The 11,938-nt window shown below is 46.6% G+C and overlaps 1 protein-coding gene across 5 annotated transcripts in view; it reads right to left on the reverse strand.

The window, feature by feature from the left end:
* LOC135215444 (uncharacterized) overlaps window positions 1-11,938 on the reverse strand; it is an 89,544-nt gene that overhangs the window by 57,328 nt on the left and 20,278 nt on the right. For all 5 annotated transcript variants that reach the window (XM_064250113.1, XM_064250109.1, XM_064250111.1 and 2 more), the window contains exon 2: window positions 3,142-3,650. In XM_064250113.1, coding sequence (XP_064106183.1) covers window positions 3,142-3,636 — 495 coding nt within the window. In that variant the 5' untranslated portion in view covers window positions 3,637-3,650. The remainder of the gene's footprint in view (window positions 1-3,141; window positions 3,651-11,938) is intronic.

Raw genomic sequence — 11,938 nt, forward strand, 5'->3', positions numbered from 1 at the left:
TAATGAGTTTATCCGCTTAAACGATAAAAACGTTAAAATCTATGTCAATGAGAACTACCCCATTTATGAGGGGTCCCCCACTTAAATGACAAAACGTTTAGTATCTTGACAATGGGGAAAACGTCCTTACTTGACAAAACTATTAGCACTTTGCTAATAGGGGAAAACCCTTTAACATGACCGAAAGTCACCCAGGAATCCGAGTATATAATCTTCCCGATTCTCAGAGAAATCGATGAAGAGGAAAGAGGGATTGAAGAAAAAATTCGGGTATGTCTCTCCGCTAACTCCGAATCCTTTTTAAAAATTTCTGTAAAGGAATGTCCTGTGGAGAGTCCTGAAAAAAACCTCCTCTAGACGGAGCGTTTAGAAAGCGTCAAGCGTCCTCAGAAACGTCCTGAACAGCAAATAAGACGCCTTCTACAGTCTCTTTTCTCTCGCAAAGCGTCCTGCCTAGCTTCCACCGAAGCGTCCTGGCGGATGTCCACAAAAGCGTCCTGCCGAGCGTCCTGCAGAGCGTCCTGCTTAGCGTCCTGGAAAGCGTCCTGCTGAGCGTCCTCAAAAACGTCCTGCTTAGCTACGAGCGTGTCTGAGCAGAGAACACCAAGTCTTCTGAACGACGTTTCAGAGAGGAACTCGTTGAGCGCCCTGATGCATGCAACCCGGCCCGCCAAGAGCGTCCTGGCGAGCGACCTGCCAACATCTCAATGTTATGACGAACCGCGTTTTGCGTATGACGTTGAATATTTTCAAGGGACGTCCTCATGCGAGTCTCCATGGAGAGCCGCAAGCCGCTCCTGAAGTGTGTGAACACTAAAGGAAGACTTAAGGCTTTCGTCTTCAAGACGGGCCTTAAAGACCTTCAAACCTTCTTACAAAGACAGTGGCCGCCTGTGCGACAACTTGCGTCTTAGTAATGCAAAAGAACATCTCCAGAAACGCACTCAGCAAAGGAACGCCGAGCGTCCGAAAGACACCCTCGCAAGGTGCTTGCCGAGCGTCCTGGAGAATGTCTCTACTTATAGGACGTCGAGCACCTCCAAAAGCTTCCTCACTTCTAAATTGCCCTTCTTATGCCGAACCAGAGACATAAGTTGTTTGACTGTGCAAAGCAGCTTGCCGGACGTCAAACTTATCAGCTTGCTTTTCGAAGTAAAGCGAACGTTACATAACGTATACGGAGCGCCATGAGGAGAGGAGACGAATACTGAGTTGCTCCTCCAAAAGGTGGAATCTAGAATGTCCTTGATTACCAAATTCTTTTGGAATGCTAGCGAGGTTGAAACAGCTCTAACTTCATGAGCGTTCACTCGCAGGAGGCTCAAATCACTCTTCTGGCAAGATGAATGAGCCTCCTTAATAATGTATAAACGAGCGTTCACTCGCAGGAGGCTCAAATCACTCTTCTGGCAAGATGAATGAGCCTCCTTAATAATGTATAAACGAGCGTTCACTCGCAGGAGGCTCAAATCACTCTTCTGGCAAGATGAATGAGCCTCCTTAATATGTCCCTTAGGAAAAGAGCCAGTGCATTCTTCGAAAAGGGTAAATGTGGTCTCTTTACTGTTTCATCCTCTCGTGACGAGAGAGAGGACGTGAAGCGTCCTCTTCTCTAAAGCTTCTTAAGGAGGCGCGAGTCCTTCCGAGAGCTCCAACCCCTGTGTGGGGAGGACGCCTCGGAGGACGAGAAGCAATCCTTCAAGATTCGTGCACGTGCTCGATCTTCGGCAGCCTGGGAAGCGACACCAGGACCTGCCGAAAGGAAGCCAGATCAGCATGAAAAACCCGTAACCCTCCTTCGGCTTTTGACATGCCCTCTCCCTGGTTTCCTGGGAGTCCGACAGAGGTCTAGGCCTAGAGGCGTTATGGGGCCGATCTGACGTTCCCTCCTAACGAGAGAGAGGACGTGAAGCGTCCTCTTCTCTCAAGCTTCTTAGAGGGCGCGAGTCCTTCCGAGAGCTCCAACCCTTGCGCGGGGAGGACGCCTCGGAGGACGAGAGAAGCAATCCTTCAAGATTCGTGCACGTGCACGATCTTTAGCAGCCTGGGAAGCGTCAACAGGTTCTGCCGAAGGGACGCCAGATCGGTGGGGGAGCACCCCGTAACCACTTTGCGGCTTTCGAACATGCCCTCCCTCCCCTGAGTCCTGGGAGTCCGACAGAGGTCCAGGCCTAGAGGCATTATGGGGCCGATCTGACGCCCCCTCCACAACACAAGGGGCACTACACTTCACAACACTTGATTGGAGAGCGAGCACTTTAGTCTAAGATTACTTGATGTAATCCTCTAGCAGACACTTCTTCTAGGCCCGTAAGCCATACCACAGGGTTAGGCAAAATAAAATCTACAGGAGGTTAGAAGGTTCATTATTTCTAACTTCTGTTTACTGTGGAGGAAAACTCCTGATTCTAACACACTCTAAAATGCGTACATGAATCCTACTTCTTCCGTAATCAGTCACACATTACACTAATTACATTGAACTTATGCAAAGAAAACATGTAAACGCCATATATACTAAGCGAGTGTCTACCGAAAGTTCCGGTAGCTTCACCTTACCCCAAGCAGACAACAAAGTCTGAAACTAGGCTAACTAGCTTCAGACATCAAATGCAATGAAAAATTTACGATAGCGTATGCCTAGCCACAAATCCAAGTCAATAATCGAAAGAATAATTAGGATACTTAAGCGGCTAATGAAGTTTCAAAATCCTAGGCGGAGGTCTGTAAACAGTTATTTACCGACCGGCGACAGAAAAAAAATATGAATAGAAAATGGGAATAGTTCCTGATGTCCGCCTCCCAGCGGCGGGAATGGGTACTACCACCTGGCCGCCCACTGCGTGTGCCGCGAATTTTGAAATTCTGTCGGACTTCGGAGAATACAGCTATATATATATCTGTCAGGTAAGTTTCATGAACAAAATATCCTTTACACACTGAAAATATCATATGTAAGTAATTTCATAACAAGATAGAGAACTTTATGCATTTCAAGTATAACATTTTAATGCTACAAAAAGTAAAACAAACCGGATGAATTTAGATTAATTCTAAACACGGATGAATTTAGATTAATTCTAAACACAAAGTCTTGACTTATTTTGATATACTTTCTACAAAGAACAAATATATTCTCACCGTATCTGCATCCATGGTTTCACTTAATGTACTTTTCAGATCATTGAGTTTTTTCACCATCTCAGTTTTTATCCAAAATCCCTCATAACGTGTCATTTGATCATTTTCTTCATATGGCAGCTCAAACCATGGCCTCTTTCTGCCATTATCAGCAACAAAAAACTTCTGGCCATTTTCAATAACCATTCTAGAATCCTCAAGGGGTTCCTTGTTTTTATTCTTTTTCTTTGATTTTGAACCTGGTTCTTGCTTATCATCAGGTTCTTCCAAATCCTCTGCATCTTGAGGTTTTTCATTGAGATCCTGAAATCTATTCAAAAAATTAGTACTCTCCTGAATAACTTCATTCTTCTCTTTCTTGAAAGTGATATCTTCTACGGACTCATCAGCTTTCGTCTTCTTCATCTGAGCAACCATTTCAGACCATGGGGTAGCATCCTCTAACACTCGCTTATTTGAGCCCTTAGACCCTTCAGCACGTGCAAAACGGACCATTTTCTAATTTTTGCCTAAAATAGGAGATGAACAAATTTATTAAAACACAGTGCAATTAAAAGTAAGTCTATATATAAGTAATCTGAATACATTATAGTAATTTTCTTATGCCTTCAACTCTTAATACCAGTTGGGACTGCAAACATAATGGGAACATAATGGAAGAAAAAGTATTACAAATTTCATCAAAAGACACCATATTTTGAAGCCAAGTTTAGTCTTCCTTGCATTGGTAAGCTTGATGATGCCAATATATTCAAGAGATTGTAACACCATCCAAAATGGCCTGGCCCTATAAACTATATTATACCAAATATCCAGAACAGTAACTAGTCATCAGTTTACTCCACAGCTCCAGTTTTACTTTACATATTTTTTTTTAATTCATACCACTACTTACATACAGCCCAATTTTGTGATCCAAAAATTCAAATTTTTTGCTTGACAAAGGAAAGCAATATCTTGCAGGAATTTTTACACATGTCCTGGCATATTCCAAAGCACCCTGTTGTTATTAACTTTTTTTTTCTTAACAGGAGAAAGCCCTAGTTAGTTGTGTGGTTAGGACTGAAAAATGCTAAAACAAGATAACCTGAACCTTTTCTAGATCTACAGACCTGAAGGCTTCCATAACATTTTGTGAGGTGATAGGTACTTTTAAGCAGGTCATATATTGTAGAACACTTAAGGGGACTTTTTTTGTTACATAATACAGTCCATACCCACATAGTTAAAATGTTCATAAAATTGTTTTTTACTACTACCAGTTTCCATACCAATTCACATTGCCTTATTGGTAATGCTGATGGAAGCCTTAAACAGCATAGTATAGTATGTACAGTACTTTGTATTACATAGATGTAAATTGGCCCTTTACCCATCTGGAATATAGCTAACCTCTTCCCCTGGTAAATGCCACTCCCCAACAAAACAAACTTTGCTGAAATAGTAAATTACCAGGATTGGGAGTAAGAAAAGAGGAAATGTGTCTTTGAGCTGTGTACTTCCAAATCTCAAAACAAAGAATACTAAGCTGTGTGCAATGCAAATAGGGGAAATGGTTAGAAAGAGGGGATACTATACACCCATGCCAGTTAGGGCCAGGTGCACAAGGTTTGATAAAGATGAATTTCTGTTTTTCACTTTTATGATTTGTAATGCATACCTAGGTTAGGTATGATGAGGATGGGGTCCAGGTGGCAAAGTATATCTCTCCACCAAGAAAATGATTCAGCTTTCTAAGTTTGGTTGGGTTAGGGAAGGTTGTCTCAAATGTACAAATTTTGCAGAACACCTTGCAAACAACACTGATGTAAAATTTTATGGTAATTCTAAGCCTTCATTCCGCGGTAAGGTAGACTATGGCAGTTGACGTTTTCCTATGTTATTTTACTTACTGAACAAGAATTTAAAGTAATATTTAGTCGGACGACTGTAATTAACCCCCAGGGGCCAGTACTAAACACGTCGAAATACATTGGACGCCCCAATCCCTAGTGGATGTCGTATTCGCGGTTACGGTTCTTGCAGGGTAATTCTAAAGAACAGTTCTGCTCGGACTGCAAGGAACGTAACCGCGGATACGACATCCACTGAGGATTGGGGCGTCCAATGTATTTCGCCGTGTTTAGTACTGGCCCCTAGGGGTTAATTACAGTCGTCCGAATAAATATTACTTTAAATTCTTGTTCAGTAAGTAAAATAACGTAGGAAAACGTCAACTGCCATAGTCTACTTTACCACGGAATGAGGGCTTAGAGTACCAATTTTATTTATAATATATCAATTGCCTGTACGTATAGCCTAGTAGTAGCTGTGAGTTTTCACTTACTGGGTCCCTTGCATTTCCTGTAGAAAAGCATGAAAATGACTACCTATAGTAGTACCTAGGCTAGGTAGCTACAAAAATGGCAATTTATCTTTCAAATAGGCTACTTCTGATTTTGAATTCATCTTTGTATTTGTAACTTGGACTTCAAAAACTCACTTTCGCATGTTTTAATGTTCTTTTACCAAGCCCTTCTGATATTCGTTTCATGAGCAAAATGACAATTTGTCGAAAATGTTATTGTTATAATACAATTAAGTTTGTTCATACTTACCTGGCAGATATATATATAGCTGTATTCTGCGAAGTCCGACAGAATTTCAAAACTCGCGGCACACGCAGTGGGCGGCCAGGTGGTAGTACCCATTCCCGCCGCTGGGAGGCGGATATCAGGAACCATTCCCATTTTCTATTCATATCTTATCAGTGCCACTGTCTCCTGAGGGGAGGTGTGGGCACTTAATTATATATATCACCAGGTAAGTTAATGAACAAACTTAATTGTATTATAACAATAACATTTTGTTCATGAAACTTACTTGGCAGATATATATATAGCTGAATCCCACCTTCGGATGGTGGGAAGAGACAGAATAGGATTTGTAGGAAACTTAAATTAAGTAGATGATATACACCTGGTTCCTACCCTGTTAGCAAAGTAGACTCTGTGATTACTGTCAACTTCAGCCTGCTTGTGCTTAATCAGAGTTGCCAGCCAGGTGGAGACCTGTAGTGCTGGGTGCGTCTCTGGATGCTCTGTCAACGGGGACGTGACCTCAATGTGACAAGAGCATAGAGCCATACAAATGAGGGCAACGAAGCAACTGACCACCACCTGACCAACTATCCAAGACCCCCTGAACACTAAGCTAAGAGATGGGAGGTCTTCACCAAAGCCTCACCACAACCAAAAAAACACAACAACTAACAAAAACTAAAAACCTAAACCTAAACCTAACTAAGGGATAGGGAGAGAGCTACCTTCAGCCCCCAAGACTGTGTCTGCAGAAACGTATGGCCCAAGAGAACAACAGTCCTCGTATATTGTTCTCACATCTCTCAAGTAGTGTGAGGCGAATACTGAATTGCTCCTCCAAAAGGTGGCGTCAAGGATGTCCTTGATCGACATGTTCCTTTGGAAGGCAAGCGAGGTTGCGACAGCTCTGACCTCGTGAGCTTTCACTCGCAAGAGGCTCAAATCGATCTATGTGTGGAAGACGAATGAGCCTCTTTAATGACGTCCCTCAGAAAGAACGCCAAAGCGTTCTTGGATAATGGTATATCGGGTCGTTTAACCGAACACCAGAGATTATCTGAGGGACCTCGTACTTCTTTAGTCTTGTGGACATAAAACTTTAGAGCCCTGACAGGGCACAGGACTCTCTCAGGTTCTTGGCCCCACAAGGCTTGTCATACCCTTGATTTCAAAGCTACCTTGGCCAAGGGTTCGACGGGTTTTCATTCTTGTTTGCTAAGAAAGTGGGACTCAAAGAGCAGACAGCATTGTCCCCTTTGAAGCCCACTCTCTTACAAATGGCCTGAATTTCGCTAACTCTCTTCGCCGTCGCCAGAGCAGTTAGGAAAAGAGCCTTCTTAGTCAAGTTCCTAAGAGACGCTTCATGAAGAGGTTCGAAAGGACTCGACATTAACAGTCTAAGGACTAAATCCAAGTTCCAAGAAGGAGGCCTCGCCTGAGGTATCTTGGAATGTCTCAAATGATCTCAGGAGGGATCGTGAAGAAGATCCCTGTTATCAGACAGGTCTAGTCCTCTGTGTCTGAAGACTGCCGACAGCATACTCTTATATCCCTTGATGGTCGGGACAGCCAGCTTCTGTACATTTCTTAAAAATAGCAGGAAATCGGCTATCTGGCTCACAGAGGGTAGTGGAAGAGGAAATTCCCTCCTTTCTACACCATGCCCTGAAGGAAGCCCACTTCGACTGGTAAACAGCTCTCGAGGACGTTCTCCTAGCATTGGCGATCGCCTTTGCAGCTGCTTTAGAAAAACCTCTCGCTCTGGCCAGCTTTTCGATAGTCGAACGCAGTCAGACCCAGAGCGGAGAGGTTTCGGTGATATCTTGCGAAGTGGGGCTGTCTGAGTAGATCTTTCCTCCAGGGCAATGTCCTCGGAAAGTCTATGATGAATGACATTACCTCCGTGAACCATTCTTTCGCGGGCCACATCGGGGCGATCAGGGTCAACCTCGTCCCCTCCGATGCCGCGACCTTCCTTACTACTTCCCCATGATCTTGAATGGCGGAAAGGCATACCAAGTTTCCCAGGTTCGTCCAGTCCCAGAGCAGAGCGTCTATCGCGACTGCTCCCGGATCCAGCACAGGAGAGCAATAAAGATGGCAGAACCTCTTTGTTCTCGATGTCGCAAATAGGTCGACTAACGGACACACCCCCACAGTCTCCAGAGCTTTCGACAGACGTCCTGGTGCAACGTCCATTCCGTCGGCAGGATTCTGATCTTGTCGGCTGAGAAGGTCTGCTCTGACGTTCTGGACTCCTGCGATAAATCTCGTCAGGATCCTTATCCGTCTCGCATCTGCCCACAGCAGAATCTCCCTCGCTAAATAAAAAAAGAGGACGGAAGTGTGTACCTCTCTGCTTCTTTAGGTACGCAAGGGCTGTGGTGTTGTCCGAGTTGACTGGACTACTTTCTCTGCAACCGTTTTGTTGGAAGAACTGTAGCGCCAGAAAAAACCGCCGCTAGTTCCTTTACATTGATGTGCCAGGACACCTGTTCCCCCCTCCAGGTGCCTGACACTTCCTCCCCTCCCAGTGTTGCTCCCCATCCCCGACACCGAGGCGTCGGAAAACAACACTAGGTCTGGCTCAGAAGCTTTAGGGACAACCCCTCTCGAAACTTCCGAGGATCTAACCACCATCTTAGATGGTTCTTCACCGATTTGGTGATGAAAAGGGTCGCATTCAGATCCTCTCTGACTCTCCATTCGTCTGCTAAGAAAAACTGGAGAGGTCTGAGGTGTAGTCTTCCCAGGGAAACAAACTTTTCCAGCGAGGAAATGGTTCCCAGCAGACTCATCCATTCCCTCGCCGAGCAAGCTTCCTTCCCCAGGAAGGCCGAAACTCTCTCCTAAGCCTTGCAGCTGTCGTTCCTGGGACGGAAACGCTCGAAAGCCACTGAATCCATCTAAATCCCCAGATACACGAGGACTGTGTTGGGGTCAGATGCGACTTTTCGAGGTTGACAGAACAAGTCCCAGGGACTTCGCCAAGGCCAAAGTGAAGTGAAGGTCCTTCAGACACCTTTCTTCTGACGATGCTCTGATCAGCCAATCGTCGAGACACAGGGACACTTCTTATTCCTTCTGCAGAATGTAACCATCTCGCTACGTTCTTCATTGAGCATGGTAAATACCATCGGAGCCGTGCTTAAACCGAAACAAAGGGCTCGGAATTGCCCCAAACTTTGTCCCTTAGCATAAACCTCAGAAAACTTTCTGAAAGAGGGTGGATAGGCACGTGAAAGTATGCGTCCTGTAGGTCCAAGGACACCATCCAGTCGCCCGGTCTTAAGGCTCCTAGAACCGACTGACGGTGTTTCCATTTGAATTTTTTCTTTTCTACGAAAAGATTCAGGCTGCTTACGTCCAAGACTGGACGCCACCTCCCCGACGACTGCTTTGGTACCAGGAAAAGTCTGTTGTAGTATCCTGGTGACCCCAGGTCTAAGACCTGCTCCACCACTCTTTTCATGATCATTTGATCCAAAAGATCTAAAAGAACCTGATGTTTTCTCCCCTTGATACGACAGGGAAAGATCTCTGGGAGTCGTAGAAAGAGGAGGAGGGTCCACAAAGGGGATCTTGTACCCCTGTTCCACTATCTTGAGGGACCACACATCTGTATCTCTCTCTCTCCACGCACCCGCAAAGAACTTTAGCCTGGCTCCGACAGGCATCTGAAGGACTTTCTTCTCACTTAGAGGATTTAGGTTTGAAGGAACCTCTTCCTCTTGCAAGTCCTCTCCCTCGAGGAGCAGCTCTCGAGGAGGAGCGCTACGAAAGGGTTTAACCTTCCTAGGAGGTCGTCCAGACGACGACGTGGTAGGGACTGCGGGACGTCTTGAAGACTGGGCCAAGAGATCCATGGGTAGCCTTCTCTTGCTAAGGCTCACTGGCAGGTCCCTTACCATAGCCTGGGGGAAAGAGATGGCTCGAAAGAGGTGGGGCAAAGAGAAGCTCTGCTTCTTTTGCGATGCAGAAACAGACCTCGCTGTAAAATGCAGAAAAGCGCTCTCTTCTTGAGGAAAGCAGTGCCGAAATGAGACACTAACTCTTCCGAACCATCCCTGACGGCCTTGTCCATGCATGACAACACATTGGACAGCTCCCCAGACTCAAAGAATCAGGACTCCTAGATTGAAGATCCAGGACTCCTAGGCACCAGTCTAGGAAGTTAAAGACTTCCAGAGTCTTTAACAGACCTTTCATGTGATGGTCGATCTCCGTTGGTGTCCATGAAACTCTTAGCGGACGATAAAAGGGATCTCTTCTGGGCGTCTACCAGACTAGCAAAAGTCCCCTTGGGAAGAAGACTGGATCTTAACTCCTACTTCAGCTTTGGTCTCATACCAAATGCCGCCTTTCCCACTGATCTTGAAGGAGGAAGGCGACAGTCGACTTGCCCTGATCCTTCCGATGTTCCATCCAATCCTGCAATTTCTTGAATGCTCTCTTAGTGGACAAGGAAGTCTTCATCTCCACCACTTCCGAGACCTTGCCCGACTTCGAAGACGAAAACTGAGAGGGAGGAGACTTAGGAGCTGCAGGCTGGACTTCTCACCAAACAAAGAACGTAACAGACGAACCAGCACCTTGTAGTCGGAAACCGACGAAACTGACGGCTGTTCTTCCTCCACTGAGTCCGCCGACTACTAAGCTCTCCTTCCTCCCGAAGAGGCAAAGGAGATTGAACCTCTGGAGAGGGCGTGCGCCCAACGGGTCTAGCCTTCAACAAAGGCTTTCGAGGATGACTAATATCAGCCTCTTCAAAGCGACCGACCTTCTGTCGATCTTTAGAGCTCGAACCACGAAGAGCGTCCTGACCGCGCTGCGCGTCAAGAGAGGTTACTCTTAGTCTCTCTCGAGGAGCGTCCTTACGTTTTCACGCTCAAGCGTCCAGCTTTCGCTTTCAAAGCGTCCTTCTGAGCGCTCTCGAAAAGCCTTCTCCACAGGCAAAGCGTCAAGCAAAACATCCCGACGAGCGTCTTCAAAAGCGCCTGCCTAGCGCTTCAAAGCGTCTCCAAGGCGTCCTGTCGAGCGTCCTCAAAGGCGTCCTGACGTGCGGGCGGAGACAGAGACGAACGAGGAGACGGAGAAGGAGACTGCCTCGTCCTCTTGACAGGCAGTCTAGCGTCCTTCCTTCGTTTAGGCTCAACTGCTGCATGGGCGAGTCTTTTCCGAGCCATTAAGGCCGACAATTGGTCTTGAAGCGACGCAAGCAATACTCTTCGTAGGTGAAGAACCGAGAGGAGGTGAAGGGCTGCGCCTGCGAGAAGACGAGGGGCGGGGGGACGCCTCCTTCCTTCTCAAAGGTACAGCAACCTGCCTCTCCGAGGCGCCGAGAGAAGCGCTTCTCAGCGTCGTCCTCTGACGACGTCCTACCTCTCTTCTGTGGAGGAAACGCGTCATACGACGCAGGCGAAGACCGCAACGAGAGCGGAGAGAGGGGACGTAAAGCGTCCTCCCTAGGAAAAGTCCTTTTCAACGGACGCGAGTCACTCCGAGCGCTCCACCCCTTGCGCGGGGAGGGCGCCTCGGAGGACGAAAAACAGTCCTTAAGGATGCGAGCCTGAGCACGCTCCTTGGCAGCCTGGGAAGTAGCAACAGGTCCTGCCGAAGGGACGCCAGATCGGTGGGGAGCCCCCGTAACCCTCTTGCGGCTTTACGACATGCCCACTCCCTGAGTTTCTGGGAGTCCGCACCGAGGTCTAGACCTAGAGGCATTATGGGGCGATCTGACGCACCCCCTCCACAACACTAGGTGCACGATCACACACTTTACTCGAGCCGTTTTCAAGGGCCACACTTTGGACTCTAGAGTGCGTAATGACTCTAGAATCAGAGAAAGGGCATTACCTTCTCCACACACAGAACTAGGGCCCTCAGGCAACAACAACAGGATTAGGTGAAGCAAATTCTACTGGTGTTAAAATAGGAGAAATGTTAACTTCCCTTACCTTTCGTAGAAACCGCTCTTGGAGGAAGACCTCCTGATCCTATCGCGCTCCAACTTACGCCGATAGGATTCATACACCTTCCATTCATCCTCAGTCAAACTTTTGCATTCAATGCAACGATCACCAGCAAACAAACATGCCCCTACACCCCATACATACTGTGTGGGGGTCTACGATGATTTCGTAGCCTCACCTTGCAATCACTTCTCACACACACTCTGAAGCTCATGAACTTGATCCCGACATCACGTTCATAGAAAG

This window comes from Macrobrachium nipponense, chromosome 5 (assembly GCF_015104395.2).
Source record: "Macrobrachium nipponense isolate FS-2020 chromosome 5, ASM1510439v2, whole genome shotgun sequence".
NCBI lineage: Eukaryota > Metazoa > Arthropoda > Malacostraca > Decapoda > Palaemonidae > Macrobrachium > Macrobrachium nipponense.